Source organism: Orcinus orca, chromosome 8 (genome assembly GCF_937001465.1).
Source record: "Orcinus orca chromosome 8, mOrcOrc1.1, whole genome shotgun sequence".
NCBI lineage: Eukaryota > Metazoa > Chordata > Mammalia > Artiodactyla > Delphinidae > Orcinus > Orcinus orca.
In genome coordinates this window covers 49,455,777-49,475,039 of record NC_064566.1, presented here as the reverse complement: position 1 = coordinate 49,475,039, position 19,263 = coordinate 49,455,777, and the positions used below count along the sequence as shown (strand labels likewise).

Below are 19,263 nucleotides of genomic sequence, written 5' to 3'. Positions count from 1 at the left end.
TAACATGAAATTTACCATTTTAATCATTTTTAAAGTGTATAGTTTAGAGGTATTAAATACATTCATAATGTGCAGTCACCACCATCATCCATCTCCATAACTCTTTTCATCTTGTAACACAAAAACTCTGTACCCATTTAAACAGTAATTCCCCATTCCCGCTTCTCCCCAGCCCCCGGCAGCCACCATTCTGCTTTCTGTCTCTACGATTTTTAATATGTACTCTAAAGCCCACATACGAACTTTGGGTTGGGAGACCTGGTGAAGCCCTGGGCTTATGGGAGGCCCAGATGGAGGGAGCAGAAGCTGATTATTCAGGGTAAAGCTCTTCTCAGTAACATGACAGAAGTAGAAGAGGAGGAGGTAGAAAAAAGTCATTCTATGGTATGATGTGGTCAGTGACATATCCAGAGAACGGTGAATAGTGAAGTGTGGATCAGAGTGGTCTCCAGGGTAAAATGAGACTGGGATCAGAGCTGTTCCCAGGGAATAATGAAAATAGGATGAGAACTCTCCCCGGGGTAAGATAAGCCTGGGGGAAAAGTGTATGGGGATGACAGCACCATTCCCAGGGTGAGAGAAAGAAAATAGATGTTGGAGCAGTCTCAAGTAGCAAGGGAAACATAATGAGAGGAAAGAATTTTAGGGCAACATGTTTAGGAGATGAGGGTAGGGAACAAGCAGATTCCAGGTTGCAGAGAGTCTTGTATGTCATGTTAAGAATTTGAAACTTCATTCTTTGGGCAAAGCAGAGCCACTGAAAAGTTTTAAATAAGAGATAGACATGGTCATATTTGCTTCTGGTCACTATGCCCTGTGTTCCCAGGGGAGGTGAGGTCAGGAAAGGCTAGGAGACAGGATGGCAGCCGCAGGACTGTAGACAGATGTTTGCTGAAAGCCACAGTCATCTGGCATATCTGTCTGAGCAGAGACACCTGAGGAGTGAGTGGGTGGAGCCTGACCTCAGTGAAATCACAGAGGCTTTCCTGGACCTTGTCAAAAACTGAGAACTTTGGTGGTTGCACGACATTGGGAATATACTAAATGCCACTGAACTGTTCATTTAAAAATGATTAATACTGTGTTATGTGAATTTCACCTCAATAGAAAAGCTTAAAAGCAAACAAAACTAAGAACCTCATCCTGCCTCGGTCTTTGTAGGACTTGGCCTGGGGTTTTGTTACTGCCTTTCTTCTGCAAGGACTTGGCTTATCGGTGGCGGTACTGGGGAGTCAAGGATGGGACTAGGTGTAGCAGCAGGGATGTGAGCCCAATGCATGTTCTCTTTTTGTCCATCCTTCCTATAGGCTGCCATAGTCATCTTTCTAACAGGTCAATCTAACCATGGCCCTTCCCTGCTAAGAATTCTCTGTTGCTTTCCCATTCCCTACATTGTAAAATCCAAGCTTTTGATTGAATCTGGTTTCATGGCATTCCATGATCTGGCTCCTGCATTATTGTCTTTTCAGTAAACATCTTGCATGTTTTTATTCATGCTTTACATCTTGCTTGAATATCTTCCTACCTTTTCTATCTGGTAAACTCATCCTTCTACACTCAGCTCCAGTGTTAACCACTTTTTTGAAGCTTTCTTGGTTCTCCCTGCCCATAGGCAGACAGTCCATTCCTATGTTATTCTTCCATTAAATTTTATATGTCTCTCTGTTAATTATCTCACTGCATTGTGATCGCTTTGTGTGTGGTTGCCACACAGATGGGGAGTTTTTCAAAGACACATGCCCTACAGGTTTTTTTCTGTACCCCTGCCCCAGTATTGCACATAGACAGCTCTTACTGTTTCTTTCTTTCTTTTTTTTTTAAAGAAGCGTTTATTTCTACACTGTAAATTTCCAGTGACGAAAGGCAAATAATAGGCTATGTTGGCATTGGTCATTGCAGTGAGGCTAACAGGGGACATCAGTCCATAACTGCCTTGCACTCCTTTTCTTGTCTTTCTACCCTAGCTGGGAGGTTCCACTGAACAATAACTGCAGACCTCTGGGTAGCTGGGCTTTGGAATAAGTTCTTCGTTTAATTAGACAAATAATAAAAAAATAAAGAGTATTTGAAGTGAGTATGGCAGAGACTGTTAATTGTCTTTGCCAATATTGACTCTCTCATTCGTTTTTTTTTTTTTGGCTGCTCCGCTTGACATGCAGGATATTAGTTCCTCGACCAGGGATTGAACCTGTGCCCCCTGCAGTGGAAGCTTGGAGTCCTAACCACTGGACCGCCAGGGAATTCCCTCTCATTCTTTTTTTAATGATAGAATGCCTGAGTTTTAGCGAGGCATATAGTCCCCCAGCCTCTTTTGCAACCAAATGTGGCCATATGTCTAAGTTCTAACCAGTAGGATCTAAAATGGAAGTGGTGCACCTACCACTTCTGGGGCCAGGTGCTTGAACAGAGTGGGTAAGTACTTCTCTTGCCCTCTTTCTCCTCCTGCTAGCTGGGAGATTGTGAGAGTACAGCACTCTTTTTGGTCCCAGAGATGGAAGCATCATGTTGAGTGAGGATGGCAAAGTTCCACTCAGCCCCAGACTGCTCGCTACCAAACTATTATACGAAAGAGAAAGAAACTTCTCTTTGGTTTAATCTACTCTGGGCAGGCGTCTCTTAGTTTTAGCAGGTTTGCCTGTACCCTCACCAATGTAGGGAAGCTTCCGGGTGCTGCAGCATCAAGTGGCTTCTTGTTGCTGTTCCCGGACATCTCTTACGTCAGACTATTTACTGGGTTCCTGACAATTTTTGCCTTGCCTTGCCACTTAGCCCTGATTCCTGCTTCCCAGATGATTGCTTGAGTTCTCTCATGTACTTTTTTTTTTTTTTTTGCGGTACGTGGGCCTCTCACTGTTGCGGCCTCTCCCGTTGCGGAGCACAGGCTTCGGACGTGCAGGCTCAGTGGCCATGGCTCACGGGCCCAGCCACTCCGCGGCATGTGGGATCCTCCCGGACTGGGGCACGAACCCGTGACCCCTGCATCGGCAGGCGGACTCTCAACCACTGCGCCACCAGGGAAGCCCTCTCTCATGTACTTTTAAAGCATTTATTAATGTGAAAGTCACATAACATAAAATCAACCTTTTTTTTTGCGGTATGCGGGCCTCTCACTGTTGGGGCCTCTCCCATTGCGGAGCACAGGCTCCGGACGCGCAGGCTCAGCGGTCATGGCTCACGGGCCTAGCCGCTCCGCGGCATGTGGTATCTTCCCGAACCGGGGCACGAACCCGTGTCCACTGCATCGACAGGCAGACTCTCAACCACTGCGCCACCAGGGAAGCCCAAAATCAACCGTTTTAAATTGAACAATTCAGTGGCATTTGGTACATTTACAATGTTGTACAACCATCACCTCTCTCTAGTTCCAAAACATTTTCATTACTCCACAGTAAAACACCTTACCGATTAAGCAGTTTCTCCTCATTTCTCCCTCCACCTGGCAGCCATCAATCTGCATTCTGTCTCTGTGGATTTACCTGTTCTGGATATTTTATATAAATGGAGTCATACAATATGTGACCTTTTGTGTCTGGCTTTTTTAACTTAGCATAATATTTTGTAGCATGTGTCAGTACATCATTCTCTTTTTTCTTTTTTCATTGTTGTGGTAAAATGTATAGCATAAAATTAGCCATTTTAACCATTTTTAAGTGTGTAATTCTGTGGCAATAATTACATTCACGCCATTGTGCAACCATTACCACTATTCCAAAACTTTTTCATCATCTCTGACAGAAACTCTCTACCCATTAAGCAATAACTCCCCATTTCCCCCTCCTCCTAGATCCTGTTAAAACTCTAATCTACTTTCTGTTTCCATGAATTTGTCTATTCTAGATATTTCATCTAAGTGGAATCATACAATATTTGTCCTTTTGAGTCTGGCTTATTTCACTAAGCATAATGTTTATAAGGTTCATCCATGTTGTAGTATGTACCAGAAAACTTCGTTCCTTTTTATGGCTGGAAAATACCACCATTTGTTTATCCGTTTTCTGATGATAGACGCTTTGGCTGTTTCTACTTTGTGGCTATTGTGAATAGTGCTGCTATGGACATGCGTGTACATGTACTTGTTTGAGTACCAGTTTTCAATTCTTTTGGCTATATACCTAGGAGTGGAATGGTGGGGTTGTATGGTAATTCTGTGTTTAACGTTTTGAGGGACTGCCAAACTGTTTTCCACAGCAGCTGCACCATTTTACAATCCCATCAGCAATATGTAAGGGTTCCATTTCTCTACTTCTCTGCCAACACTTGTTATTTTTTGGTTTGTTTGTTTGTTTTAATTACAGCTATCCTCATGGGTGTGAAGTGACATCTTATTGTGGTTTTGATTTGCATTTCCCTAATGCTAATGATGTTGAGTATCTTTCCATGTACTTGTTGGCCATGTACATTTCTTCTTTGGAGCAATGTCTGTTCAGGTCCTTTTTTTGTTTAAAATTAGGTTGTTTATCTTTTTGTTGTTGAATTGTTAGATTTCTTTATATATTTTGGATACCAGATCCTTATCAGATATATGGTTTGCAAATATTCCTTCCCATTCTGTAGGGTAATTTTTCACTTTCTTGATAATGTTCTTTGATGCACAGTAGTTTTTAATTTTTATGGAGTCACATTTATCTATGTTTTCTTTTGTTACTCATGCCTTTTGTGTCATATCTAAGAATCTACTGCCAAATCTAAGGTAGTTAAGATTATCCCTTTGTTTTCTTCTAAGAGTTTTATGGTTTTAGCTCTTGGGTTGTTGATCCATTTTCAGTTAATTTTTGTATATAGCATGAGCCGAATGTATTTTTAAACCCTTGAAGGTACACTGTTGGAGTTTTTCCAGTCAGTAATGATTTTTGGATCTTCAGATTCCAATAGTTATAGAAGTTGTATTAGTTTCTGTTAGTTGACTTGCAGCTTCTCATCATAGGCGCACCTTATTTCTTCCTCCTCAGATCTTATCTATTGATGTGCATTTGATAATTCTAGGGCTACTTTGAGAGTAAGGCTACTGACTTTCAGTGTTGCCAGTCAGTTGAGTGACACACCCTTATGTGCAGGCAGTGGGATGCTGTGCTATGAGCTTGTCTTTATCTCAGGCTATGTGGAAACGGAGCAGGGCGAGGCCTGTTTGAAACAAGGCAAAGCTGCCAAGGGTCAGGGGAACATTGCTGTCAGGTAGCAAGTCTGTACTGAGCCCAGGCAGGTTCCCAGACTTGTGCATGGCTTGCTGAGAACTGTGCAAAGCAGTAATGAGTAGTAAAAAGGTATAATTTGGAGACAGAAACCTTGATTTCAAATTGGATGACTTAGGTTAGTCACTTCTCTCTGAGCCTCAATGTCTTCAAATATACAGTGTGAATGCTGACCTCACAGGGTTGTTTTTGGAGATCAGGCGAGATTATCAATGGAAACTGTAAAATACCATGCATTTTCTTTCTTTTTTTAAAAAAAATTTATTTATTTTATTTTATTTATTTTTGGCTGCATTGGGTCTTCGTGCTGTGCAGGGGCTTTCTCTAGTTGTGGCGAGCGGGGGCTACTCTTCGTTGTGGTGGGCGGGCTTCTCATTGTGGTGGTTTCTCTTGTTGCACAGCATGGCCTGTAGGTGCGCAGGCTTAGTGGTTATGGCTTGTGGGCTCTAGAGCGCAGGCTCAGTGGTTGTGGCGCACAGGCTTAGTTGCTCCACGGCATGTGGGATCTTCCCGGACCAGGGCTCGAACCCGTGTCCCCTGCATTGGCAGGCAAATTCTTTTTTTCTTTTGTTTTAAAATTAATTATTTTTAATTTTAAAATTTATTTATTTAATTTTTAAACATCTTTATTGGAGTATAATTGCTTTACAATGGTGTGTTAGTTTCTGCTTTATAACAAAGCAAGTCAACTGTACATATACATATATCCCCATATCTCCTCCCTCTTGTGTCTCCCTCCCACCCTCCCTAATCCACCCCTCTAGGTGGTCACAAAGCACTGAGCTGATCTCCCTGTGCTATGCGGCTGCTTCCCACTAGCTATCTATTTTACATTTGGTAGTATATATAAGTCCGTGCCACTCTCTCACTTTGTCCCAGCTTACCCTTCCCACTCCCACTGTCCTCAAGTCCATTCTCTACATCTGTGTCTTTATTCCTGTCCTGCCCCTAGGTTCTTCAGAACCATGTTTTTTTGTTTTTTTTTTTAGATTACATATATATGTGTTAGCATATGGTATTTGTTTTTCTCTTTCTGACTTACTTCACTCTGTATGACAGACTCTAGGTCCATTCACCTCACTACAAATAACTCAATTTCGTCTCTTTTTATGGCTGAGTAATATTCCATTGTATATATGTGCCACATCTTCTTTTTCCATTCATCTGTTCTTGGACACTTAGGTTGGTTCCATATCCTGGCTATTGTAAATAGAGCTGCAATGAACATTTTGGTACATGACTCTTCTTGAATTATGGTTTTCTCAGGGTATATGCCCAGTAGTGGGACTGCTGGGTCATATGGTAGTTCTATTTTTAGTTTTTTAAGGAACCTCCATACTGTTCTCCATAGTGGCTGTATCAATTTACATTACCACCAACAGTGCAAGAGGGTTCCCTTTTCTCCACACCCTCTGCAGCATTTATTGTTTGTAGAGTTTTTTTTTTTTTTAAACATCTTTATTGGAGTATAATTGCTTTACAATGGTATGTTAGTTTCAGCTTCACAACAAAATGAATCAGTTATATATATACATATATTCCCATATCTCTTCCCGCTTGCGTCTCCCTCCCTCCCACCCTCCCTATCCCACCCCTCCAGGCTGTCACAAAGCACCGAGCTGATCTCCCTGTGCTATGCGGCTGCTTCCCACTAGCTATCTACCTGACGTTTGGTAGTGTATATATGTCCATGCCTCTTTATCGCTTTGTCACCGTTTACCCTTCCCCCTCCCCATAGCCTCAAGTCCATTCTCTAGTAAGTCTGTGTCTTTATTCCTGTTTCACCCCTAGGTTTTTCATGACATTTTTTTTTTTCTTAAATTCCATATATATGTGTTAGCATACGGTATTTGTCTCTCTCTTTCTGACTTACTTCACTCTGTATGACAGACTCTAGGTCTATCCACCTCATTACAAATAGCTCAATTTCGTCTCTTTTTATGGCTGAGTAATATTCCATTGTATATATGTGCCACATCTTCTTTATCCATTCATCCGATTATGGACACTTAGGTTGTTTCCATCTCTGGGCTATTGTAAATAAAGCTGCAATGAACATTTTGGTACATGACTCTTTTTGAATTATGGTTTTCTCAGGGTATATGCCCAGTAGTGGGATTGCTGGGTCATATGGTAGTTCTATTTGTAGCTTTTTAAGGAACCTCCATACTGTTCTCCACAGTGGCTGTATCAATTTACATTCCCACCAACAGTGTAAGAGGGTTCCCTTTTCTCCACACCCTCTCCAGCATTTATTGTTTCTAGATTTTTTGATGATGGCCATTCTGACTGGTGTGAGATGGTATCTCATTGTAGTTTTGATTTGCATTTCTCTAATGATTAGTGATGTTGAGCATTCTTTCATGTGTTTGTTGGCACTCTGTAGATCTTCTTTGGAGAAATGTCTATTTAGGTCTTCTGCCCAGTTTTGGATTGGGTTGTTTGTTTTTTTGTTATTAAGCTGCGTGAGCTGCTTATAAATTTTGGAGATTAATCCTTTGTCAGTTGCTTCATTTGCAAATATTTTCTCCCATTCTGAGGGTTGTCTTTTGGTCTTCTTTATGGTTTCCTTGGCTGTGCAAAAGCTTTTAAGTTTCATTAGGTCCCATTTGTTTACTTTTGTTTTTATTTCCATTTCTCTAGGAGGTGGGTCAAAAAGGACCTTGCTGTGATTTATGTCATAGAGTGTTCTGCCTATGTTTTCCTCTAAGAGTTTGATAGTTTCTGGCCTTACATTTAGGTCTTTAATCCATTTTGAGCTTATTTTTGTGTATGGTGTTAGGGAGTGATCTAATCTCATACTTTTACATGTAGCTGTCCAGTTTTCCCAGCACCACTTATTGAATAGGCTGTCCTTTCTCCACTGTACATTTCTGCCTCCTTTGTCAAAGATAAGGTGACCATATGTGCGTGGGTTTATCTCTGGGCTTTCTATCCTGTTCCATTGATCTATATTTCTGTTTTTGTGCCAGTACCATACTGTCTTGATTACTGTAGCTTTGTAGTATAGTCTGAAGTCAGGAAGCCTGATTCCTCCAGCTCCATTTTTCTTTCTCAAGATTGCTTTGGCTATTCGGGGTCTTTTGTGTTTCCATACAAATTGTGAAATTTTTTGTTCTAGTTCTGTGAAAAATGCCAGTGGTAGTTTCATAGGGATTGCATTGAATCTGTAGATTGCTTTGGGTAGTAGAGTCATTTTCACAATGTTGATTCTTCCAATCCAAGAACATGATATATCTCTCCATCTATTTGTATCATCTTTAATTTCTTTCATCAGTGTCTTATAATTTTCTGCATAGAGGTCTTTTGTCTCCTTAGGTAGGTTTATTCCTAGGTATTTTATTCTTTTTGTTGCAATGGTAAATGGGAGTGTTTTCTTGATTTCACTTTCAGATTTTTCATCCTTAGTGTATACGAATGCCAGAGATTTCTGTGCATTAATTTTGTATCCTGCTACTTTAACAAATTCATTGATTAGCTCTAGTAGTTTTCTGGTAGCATCTTTAGGATTCTCTATGTATAGTATCATGTCATCTGCAAACAGTGACAGCTTTACTTCTTCTTTTCCGATTTGGATTCCTTTTATTTCCTTTTCTTCTCTGATTGCTGTGGCTAAAACTTCCAAAACTATGTTGAATAAGAGTGGTGAGAGTGGGCAACCTTGTCTTGTTCCTGATCTTAGTGGAAATGCTTTCAGTTTTTCACCATTGAGGACGATGTTGGCTGTGGGTTTGTCATTTATGGCCTTTATTATGTTGAGGAAAGTTCCCTGTATGCCTACTTTCTGCAGGGTTTTTATCATAAATGGGTGTTGAATTTTGTCAAAAGCTTTCTCTGCATCTATTGAGATGATCATATGGTTTTTCTCCTTCAATTTGTTAATATGGTGTATCACGTTGATTGATTTGCGTATATTGAAGAATCCTTGCATTCCTGGGATAAACCCCACTTGATCATGGTGTATGATCCGTTTAATGTGCTGTTGGATTCTGTTTGCTAGTATTTTGTTGAGGATCTTTGCATCTATGTTCATCAGTGATATTGGCCTGTAGTTTTCTTTCTTTGTGACATCCTTGTCTGGTTTTGGTATCAGGGTGATGGTGGCCTCGTAGAATGAGTTGGGGAGTCTTCCTCCCTCTGCTATATTTTGGAAGAGTCTGAGAAGGATAGGTGATAGCTCTTCTCTAAATGTTTGATAGAATTCGCCTGTGAAGCCATCTGGTCCTGGGCTTTTGCTTGTTGGAAGATTTTTAATCACAGTTTCAATTTCAGTGCTTGTGATTGGTCTGTTCATATTTTCTATTTCTTCCTGATTCAGTCTTGGCAGGTTGTGCCTTTCTAAGAATTTGTCCATTTCTTCCAGGTTGCCCATTTTATTGGCATACAGTTGCTTGTAGTAATCTCTCATGATCTTTTTTATTTCTGCAGTGTCAGTTGTTACTTCTCCTTTTTCATTTCTAATTCTATTGATTTGAGTCTTCTCCCTTTTTTTCTTGATGAGTCTGGCTAATGGTTTATCAATTTTGTTTATCCTTTCAAAGAACCAGCTTTTAGTTTTATTGATCTTTGCTATCATTTCCTTCATTTCTTTTTCATTTATTTCTGATCTGATTTTTATGATTTCTTTCCTCCTGCTAACTTTGGGGTTTTTTTGTTCTTCTTTCTCTAATTGCTTTAGGTGCAAGGTTAGGTTGTTTATTCGAGATGTTTCCTGTTTCTTAAGGTAAGATTGTATTGCTATAAACTTCCCTCTTAGAACTGCTTTTGCTGCATCCCATAGATTTTGAGTCGTCGTGTCTCCATTGTCATTTGTTTCTAGGTATTTTTTGATTTCCTCTTTGATTTCTTCAGTGATCACTTCGTTATTAAGTAGTGTATTGTTTAGCCTCCATGTGTTTGTATTTTTTACAGATCTTCTCCTGTAATTGATATCGAGTCTCATAGCGTTGTGGTCGGAAAAGATACTTGATACAATTTCAATTTTCTTAAATTTACCAAGGCTTGATTTGTGACCCAAGATATGATCTATCCTGGAGAATGTTCCATGAGCACTTGAGAAAAATGTGTATTCTGTTGTTTTTGGATGGAATGTCCTGTAAATATCAATTAACTCCATCTCGTTTAATGTATCATTTAAAGCTAGTGTTTCCTTATTTATTTTCATTTTGGATGATCTGTCCATTGGTGAAAGTGGGGTGTTAAAGTCCCCTACTATGAATGTGTTACTGTCAATTTCCCCTTTTATGGCTGTCAGTATTTGCCTTATGTATTGAGGTGCACCTATGTTGGGTGCATAAATATTTACAATTGTTATATCTTCCTCTTGGATCGATCCCTTGATCATTATGTAGTGTCCTTCTTTATCTCTTCTAATAGTCTTTGTTATAAAGTCTATTTTGTCTGATATGAGAATTGCTACTCCAGCTTTCTTTTGGTTTCCATTTGCATGAAATACCTTTTTCCATCCCCTTACTTTCAGTCTGTATGTGTCTCTAGGTCTGAAGTGGGTCTCTTGTAGACAGCAAATATATGCGTCTTGTTTTTGTATCCATTCAGCCAATCTGTGTCTTTTGGTGGGAGCATTTAGTCCATTTACATTTAAGGTAATTATCGATATGTGTGTTCCCATTCCCATTTTCTTAATTGTTTTGGGTTCGTTATTGTAGGTCTTTTCCTTCTTTTGTGTTTCTTGCCTAGAGAAGTTCCTTTAGCAGTTGTTGTAGAGCTGGTTTGGTGGTGCTGAACTGTCTCAGCTTTTGCTTGTCTGTAAAGGTTTTAATTTCTCCATCAAATATGAATGAGATCCTTGCTGGGTAGAGTAATCTTGGTTGCAGGTTTTTCTCCTTCAACACTTTCAATATGTCCTGCCACTCCCTTCTGGCTTGCAGAGTTTCTGCTGAAAGATCAGCTGTTAACCTTATGGGGATTCCCTTGTGTGTTATTTGTTGTTTTTCCCTTGCTGCTTTTAATATGTTTTCTTTGTATTTAATTTTTGACAGTTTGATTAATATGTGTCTTGGAGTATTTCTCCTTGGATTTTTCCTGTATGGGACTCTCTGTGCTTCCTGGACTTGATTAACTATTTCCTTTCCCATATTAGGGAAGTTTTCAACTATAATCTCTTCAAATATTTTCTCAGTCCCTTTCTTTTTCTCTTCTTCTTCTGGAACCCCTATAATTCAAATGTTGGTGCGTTTAATGTTGTCCCAGAGGTCTCTGAGACTGTCCTCAGTTCTTTTCATTCTTTTTTCTTTATTCTGCTCTGCAGTAGTTATTTCCACTATTTTATCTTCCAGGTCACTTATCCGTTCTTCTGCCTCAGTTATTCTGCTATTGATCCCATCTAGAGTACTTTTAATTTCATTTATTGTGTTGTTCATCGTTGCTTGTTTCATCTTTAGTTCTCCTAGGTCCTTGTTAACTGATTCTTGCATTTTGTCCATTCTATTGTCCATTCTATCTCCAAGATTTCGGATCAACCTTACTATCATTATTCTGAATTCTTTTTCAGGTAGACTGCCTATTTCCTCTTCATTTGTTAGGTCTGGTGGGTTTTTATCTTGCTCCTTCATCTGCTGTGTGTTTTTCTGTCTTTTCATTTTGCTTATCTTACTGTGTTTGGGGTCTCCTTTTTTGCAGGCTGAAGGTTCGTAGTTCCTGTTGTTTTTTGTGTCTGTCCCCAGTGGCTAAGGTTGGTTCAGTGGGTTGTGTAGGCTTCCTGGTGGAGGGTACTAGTGCCTGTGTTCTGGTGGATGAGGCTGGATCTTGTCTTTCTGGTGGGCAGGTTCACGTCTGGTGGTGTGTTTTGGGGTGTCTGTAGGCTTATTATGATTTTGGGCAGCCTCTCTGCTAATGGGTGGGGTTGTGTTCCTGTCTTGCTAGTTGTTTGGCATAGGATGTCCAGCACTGTAGCTTGCTGGTCGTTGAGTGAAGCTGGGTGCTGGCGTTGAGATGGAGATCTCTTGGAGATTTTTGCTGTTTGATATTATGTGCAGCTGGGAGGCCTCTTGTGGGCCAGTGTCCTGAAGTTGGCTCTCCCACCTCAGAGGCACAGTACTGACTCCTGGCTGCAGCACCAAGAGCCTTTCATCCACAGGGCTCCTTAATTTGGGATGATTCGTTGTCTATTCAGGTATTCCACAGATGCAGGGTATATCAAGTTGATTGTGGAGCTTTAATCCGCTGCTTCTGAGGCTGCTGGGAGAGATTTCCCTTTCTCTTCTTTGTTCTCACAGTTCCCAGGGGCTCAGCTTTGGATTTAGCCCCGCCTGTGCGTGTAGGTCGCCGGAGGGCGTCTGTTCTTTGCTCAGACAGGACGGGGTTAAAGGAGCCGCTGATTCGGAGGCTCTGGCTCACTCAGGCCGGGGGGTAGGGAGGGTCACGGAGTGTGGGGCGGGCCTGCAGCGGCAGAGGCCGGCATGACGTTGCAGCCTGAGGCGCGCCGTGCGTTCTCCCGGGGGAGTTGTCCCTGGATCCCGGGACCCTGGCAGTGGCGGGCTGTACAGGCTCCCCGGAAGGGCGTGTGGCTAGTGACCTGTGTTCGCACACAGGCCTCCTGGTGGCGGCAGCAGCGGCCTTAGCGTCTCATGTCTGTCTCTGGGCTCCGCACTTTTAGCCGCGGCTCGCGCCCGTCCCTGGAGCTCTCTCAAGCAGCGTTCTTAATCCCCTCTCCTCGTGCACCAGGAAACAAAGAGGGACGTAAAAGTCTCTTGCCTCTTCGGCAGGTCCAGACTTTTCCCCGGACTCTCTCCCGGCTAGCCGCGGTGCACTAACGCCCTGCAGGCTGTGTTCACGCCGCCAACCTCAGTCCTCTCCCGGCGCTCCGACAAAAGCCGGAGCCTCAGCTCCCAGTCCCGCCCGCCCCGGCGGGCGAGCAGACAAGCCTCTCGGCTGGTGAGTGCCGGTCGGCCCGATCCTCTGCGCTGGAATCTGTCCGCTTTGCCCTCCGCACCCCTGTTGCTGTGCTCTCCTCCGCGGCTCCCAAGCTCCCCCACTCCGCCTCCCGAAGTCTCCACCCGCGAAGGGGCTTCCTAGTGTGTGGACACTTTTCCTCCTTCACAGCTCTCTCCCGCTGGTGCAGGACCCGTCCCTATCCTTTTGTCTCTGTTTAGTGTTTTCTTTTGCCCTAACCAGGTACGTGGGGGGTTCCTTGCCTTTTGGGAGGTCTGAGGTCTTCTGCCAGCGTTCAGTAGGTGCTCCCTAGGAGTTGTTCCACGCGTAGATGTATTTCTGGTGTATCTGTGGGGAGGAAGGTGATCTCCGCGTCTTACTCTTCCGCCATCTTCCCGGAAGTCTCTGTTTGTAGAGTTTTTGATGATGGCCATTCTGACTGGTGTGAGGTGATACCTCATTGTAGTTTTGATTTGCATTTCTCTAATGATTAGTGATGTTGAGCATCCTTTCATGTGTTTGTTGGCAGTCTGTATATCTTCTTTGGAGAAATGTCTATTTAGGTCTTCTGCCCATTTTTGGATTGGATTGTTTTTTTGATATTGAGCTACATGAGCTGCTTGTAAATTTTGGAGATTAATCCTTTGTCAGTTACTTCATTTGCTAGTATTTTCTCCCATTCTGAGGGTTGTCTTTTTTTTTTTTTTTTTGCGGTAAGCGGGCCTCTCACTGTTGTGGCCTCTCCCGTTGCGGAGCACAGGCTCTGGACGCGCAGGCTCAGCGGCCATGGCTCATGGGCCCAGCCGCTCTGAGGCATGTGGGATCTTCCCGGACTGGGCAAGAACCCGTGTCCCCTGCATCGGCAGGCAGACTCTCAACCACTGCGCCACCAGGGAAGCCCTGAGGGTTGTCTTTTCGTCTTGTTTATGGTTTCCTTTGCTGTGCAAAAGCTTTTAAGTTTCATTAAGTCCCAATTGTTTATTTTTGTTTTTATTTCTATTTCTCTAGGAGGTGGGTCAAAAAGGACCTTGCTGTGATTTATGTCATAGAATGTTCTGCCTATGTTTTCCTCTAAGAGTTTTGTAGTGTCTGGCCTTACATTTAGGTCTTTAATCCTTTTGAATTTATTTTTGTGTATGGTGTTAGGGAGTGTTCTAATTTCATCCTTTTACATGTAGCTGTCCAGTTTTCCCAGCACCACTTATTGAAGAGGCCGTCGTCTTTTCTCCATTATATTCTTGCCTCCTTTGTCAAAGATAAGGTGACCATATGTGCGTGGGTTTATCTCTGGGCTTTCTATCCTGTTCCATTGATCTATATTTCTGTTTTTGTGCCAGTACCATACTGTCTTGATGACTGTAGCTTTGTAGTATAGTCTGAAGTCAGGGAGTCTGAGACCTCCAGCTCCATTTTTCTTTCTCAAGATTGCTTTGGCTATTCGGGGTCTTTTGTGTTTCCATACAAATTGTGAAATTTTTTCCTCTAGTTCTGTGGAAAATGCCATTGGTAGTTTGATAAGGATTGCATTGAATCTGTAGATTGCTTTGGGTAGTATAGTCATTTTCACAATGTTGATTCTTCCAATCCAAGAACATGGTATATCTCTCCATCTGTTGATATCATCTTTAATTTCTTGCATCAGTGTCTTATAATTTTCTGCATACAGGTCTTTTGTCTCCTTAGGTAGGTTTATTCCTAGGTATTTTATTCTTTTTGTTGCAATGGTAAATGGGGGTGTTTCCTTAATTTCTCTTTCAGGTTTTTCATCATTAGTGTGTAGGAATGCAAGAGATATCTGTGCAGTAATTTTGTATCCTGCAACTTTACCAAATTCATTGATTAGTTCTAGTAGTTTTCTGGTAGCATCTTTAGGATTCTCTATATATAGTAGTATCATGTCATCTGCAAACAGTGACAACTTTACTTCTTCTTTTCTGATTTGGATTCCTTTTATTTCTTTTTCTTCTCTGACTGCTGTGGCTAAAACTTCCAAAACTATGTTGAATAATAGTGGTGAGAGTGGACAAACTTGTCTTGTTCCTATCTTAGTGGAAATGGTTTCAGTTTTTCACCATTGAGGACAATGTTGGCTGTGGGTTTGTCATTTATGGCATTTATTATGTTGAGGTAAGTTCCCTCTCTGAATACTTTCTGAAGGGTTTTTATCATAAATGGGTGTTGAATTTTGTCGAAAGCTTTTTCTGCATCTATTGAGATGATTGCATGGTCTTTATCCTTCAGTTTGTTAATGTGGTGTATCACATTGATTGATTTGAGTATATTGAGGAATCCTTGCATTCCTGGGGTAAACCCCACTTGATCATGGTGTATGATCCTTTTAATGTGCTGTTGGATTCTGTTTCCTAGTATTTTGTTGAGGATTTTTGTATCTATGTTCATCAGTGATATTGGCCTGTAGTTTTCTTTCTTTGTGACATCTTTGTCTGGTTTTGGTATCAGGGTGATGGTGGTCTCGTAGAATGAGTTTGGGAGTATTCCTCCCTCTGGCAGGTGGATTCTTAACCAGTGCGCCACCAGGGAAGCCCATACCATGCATTTTTGGGAATGTAATGAGGAGTCAAGGAGAAGACTAATCTCCTGGGAGCTTTTTTCTAAAATTTTCTCTTTTTTTAAAAAATATTCTTTCCCCAACTGTGATTTACGGTAAACGTTTGAGGTTTATTGACCAGATGGATGTTTTTAATTTTTTTCAAATAATTTTACATTTGTTGTGCCTTCTTTGCAAGTGACAGAAATACAGGTCAGACTGACTTATGAGAGGCACTTATGACTGAAGTAACTAAAAAGCCTAGAAGGAGATTTACCTTTAGACACAGCAAGATCCAGGGACTTGAATCATGTCATTTGGACCTAATCTCTCTCCTCTTGGCTCCGCTTTTCTTTGTTTTGGTGTTAGGCAGCCTCCACCCATGTAGTGGCGAAGGTAGTTGTCAGCTTTGGGTGTGTAATCTACCAGCTAAGCAACCACTATTGGAAAGATAATACCTCTTTCCTGATGGTGCTGGCAGTCGTGGGTATGATTTTGGCTTGGGTCATTTGCCCACCCTAAAGTATCACTGTGACTGGAAGAATGCTGGACTTTCATTGGTCAACAGTTATATTCTACTCATGGAGCCCAGGGATCATGGTCAGCTACCCTGGAATCATGTGGACTGAGAGCAGGGGAGGGATGGTTCCCTCAGGGAAAATCAAGGTACATGTACTTAAAGAGGGCTTGGGAGGTGGGGAGATTGTTAAATCAGCAAAATTCATAGATGTTTGCTACACAATTGTGCCATTTTAATTTCTTTTTTGTTTTAAGTGTGCTTGCAATATTTAAAACTCAACAAAGTAGAGCTGCTCTGCTTGAAGTAGTAGATATTGCCAAGGAACCTGAGTGGGAGGAGGGATCTGCAGAGCATAATTTGAAAACTGCTAGACAGTTTGTCCAATAAATATTTGTTTGAGGTGTGATAGTCACTGAATCCTTTCTTCCTGCCTTTCTGGCTTTATGTAGAAGAGATTGTATTTTCCTTCAAATCTGGGACAGTGAGGTAAGTAGCAGAGCCAGCTATTGCCTGGGGTTGAAGATGCCAAGGACCTTGCTTAGCCTGGACACCAAACTGGTTTTTTATTTTTTTGAAGCCATGAGCCTTTCAAATTTAAATAGGGACTCCTAGAGAACAGGAAGAAGTGACTTTACAATGTACTGGTTGATGTGAATGATGAAATATATTTGTATCCTAAGCATTTTGCAAGGGCTCAGTATACTAGAATGTATAGCGCCATGAGCTGGATTCTGTATTGTAAATTGAGTGAGGGTGAAAGCAGCCCTCATACATCAGCCAGCTGCATAAGGCAGCCAACAGCTGTCTTTGTTTTTCTATTTTTGTTTTTTTTAATGTGATAAAATTCACATAACATAAAATTTGCCATTTTAAAATATACAATTCAGTGGTTTCTAACAATTTTGTGGAACATCTCCACTATCTAATTCCAGAATATTTTCATCACCCCCAAAAGGAACCTTGTTACCCATTAAGCAGTCGCTCCCTATTCTCTAGTCCCTGGCGACCACTAATCTACTTTCCATCTCTGTGGATTTGCCTATTCTACACATTTCATATAAATGGAATCATGTCTGGCTTCTTTCACTTAGTGTAATGTTAACATATATTTATCTAATTACTTTCTCATGATACTTTTTAGAATTATCCCACAGACCTATCCTCAAATGTATAATTGGGATGCACATACTTAACAGTTGGAGTAGCACCCCCATCAGAACCTTGACCTGTCACATAAGAGCTACCATAGTGGAGAAGGCCAAGTGGAAGCTTTTGAAACTGTTGCATTTTCCTCTGGCCAAGATAGTGAATCAAAACTAATATCATATTCTGTGATGGATGGTGGAAATAGTGCTATCCTTAAGTATCTTTAGAATGCAGGGTGGTGGTCCCTATTATGTCTACATTTAATTCACTAGTCTGCCCTCTTCTGCAAAACTGGATGGATTCTGGAGAACGTAGACCTCAGCAAGTTTAATTTAGTAGCCCCAATTATGGATTCTGTGATGGATATGGTATCTTTGCTAGAGCAAATTAATATGGTATGTGGGCATTTGTTTGGTGAATGTGTTCTTTTCTGTCTCAATCAGAAAAAAAGGCCAAAAACAGTTTGCATTCTTGTGGAACAGATATCATTACACCTCCATAGTTTTGCCGAGGGCTATATAAACACTTCCACTCTTCTACTCTTTGTCATAATATAGTCAGAAGAGACTTGGACCATCTGGCCATCTATAGAACATCACTTTGATCTGTTACGTTGATGACATCATGCTAATCAGACAGCATGAACAAGAGGAGGTTAGCACACGGAGGCCTTGGTAAGATACATGTGCTCCACAGTGGGTACTGCCACATTCTTTGCCAAAGTAAGTGTATTTGTTTTTAAATATGTCCACGAATTGTTTGATACCCCTCCCATCAAGAGGTGGAACCTAATTCCCCTCCCTTTGACTCAGCTAGACCCTAGTAACTCAATTCTAAGAAATAGAATAAAATGAAAGTGATGGTATATGACTTCAGTGACTAGGTCATAAAAGGTACTACTGTTTGTCTGTCTCACTGTCTCTTGGATCACTCACTCTGTTGGAAGCCTGCCTACATACTGTGGGGACACTCAAGCAGGCTGTGGAACAGCCCACATGGAGAAGAACTGAGGCTTCCTGACCCACCCAGCACTGACTTGCTAGGAGTGTGAGTGAGCCATCTTGGAAGCAGATCCTCCAGCCCCGGTCAGGTCTCCAGTGGCCCTAGCCCTTTATGAATCTTATGCGAGATCTGAGCCAGAACCACTCAGTTAAGCCACTCTTTGTCCCTGACACTCAGAAACTGTGTGTGATAATAAATGTTTATTGTTTTAAGCAACTTAGTTTTAGGGTAGTTATTATACAACAAGCGATACTAATACACAGTCCCACAAGCTGTGTGTGTGTACTAGTTTTTTGACATCCTTTCCAACATCTAATATTTCCCTATTTTTGTCATTTTAGCCATTCTGATTGGTGTATAGTGTTCTCACGCTGTGGTTTTAATTTGTGATTCCCCAATGACTATGAAGTAGAGCATCTTTTCATTCATATATATCTATATACATGTATATAGATATATACAAATACTGTCTATCTGTATATACATACATACATACATACACACACATACATATACACACATACACACACATAGTCTGGACTTATTATTTTGTAAAGTGTTCAAGTTTTTTGCCTACTGTTCTTTGGGTTGCTTGCCATTTTTTAGTTGCTTTGTAGGAGTTCATGTATTCTGGATCCAAGTCCTTTGTCTTATATGTAGTGTGAATATCTTTCTCAGTTTATCAACTTTTTCCTTCATGTTTAGGCCTTTTGGTGTCCTGTTCAAGAAAACTTTGCCTACTCCAAGATCATGAATATGTTCTCCTATTTCCTCATTTAAAAGCTTTATTGTTTTACCTTTCATGTTAGATCTGCTGTCCATTTGAAATGAATTTTTTTGTGATGGTGTGAGGTAGTGAGTCAAGGTATATTCCCCCCCATATGGATATCCATTTGATCTAATACTATTTATTGAAGAGGTCATTCTTTCCCTTCTGTACTGTAGTGTCACCTTTGTTATAAGTCAGG

General features: G+C 41.3%; 1 protein-coding gene across 7 annotated transcripts in view; it reads left to right on the top strand.

Moving 5' to 3' along the window:
- The window catches only part of STIM1 (stromal interaction molecule 1), a 198,575-nt gene that overhangs the window by 46,118 nt on the left and 133,194 nt on the right, over positions 1-19,263 (top strand). The window contains exon 2 of one of the 7 annotated variants that reach the window (XM_033405563.2): positions 17,851-17,967. The exons of 5 other annotated variants lie outside the window; for them this stretch is intronic. In XM_033405563.2, coding sequence (XP_033261454.1) covers positions 17,934-17,967 — 34 coding nt within the window. In that variant the 5' untranslated portion in view covers positions 17,851-17,933. Of the gene's footprint in view, positions 1-17,850; positions 17,968-17,995; positions 18,016-19,263 lie in introns of those variants that run through there. One more of the 7 variants, XM_049713880.1, reaches the window with a different exon arrangement.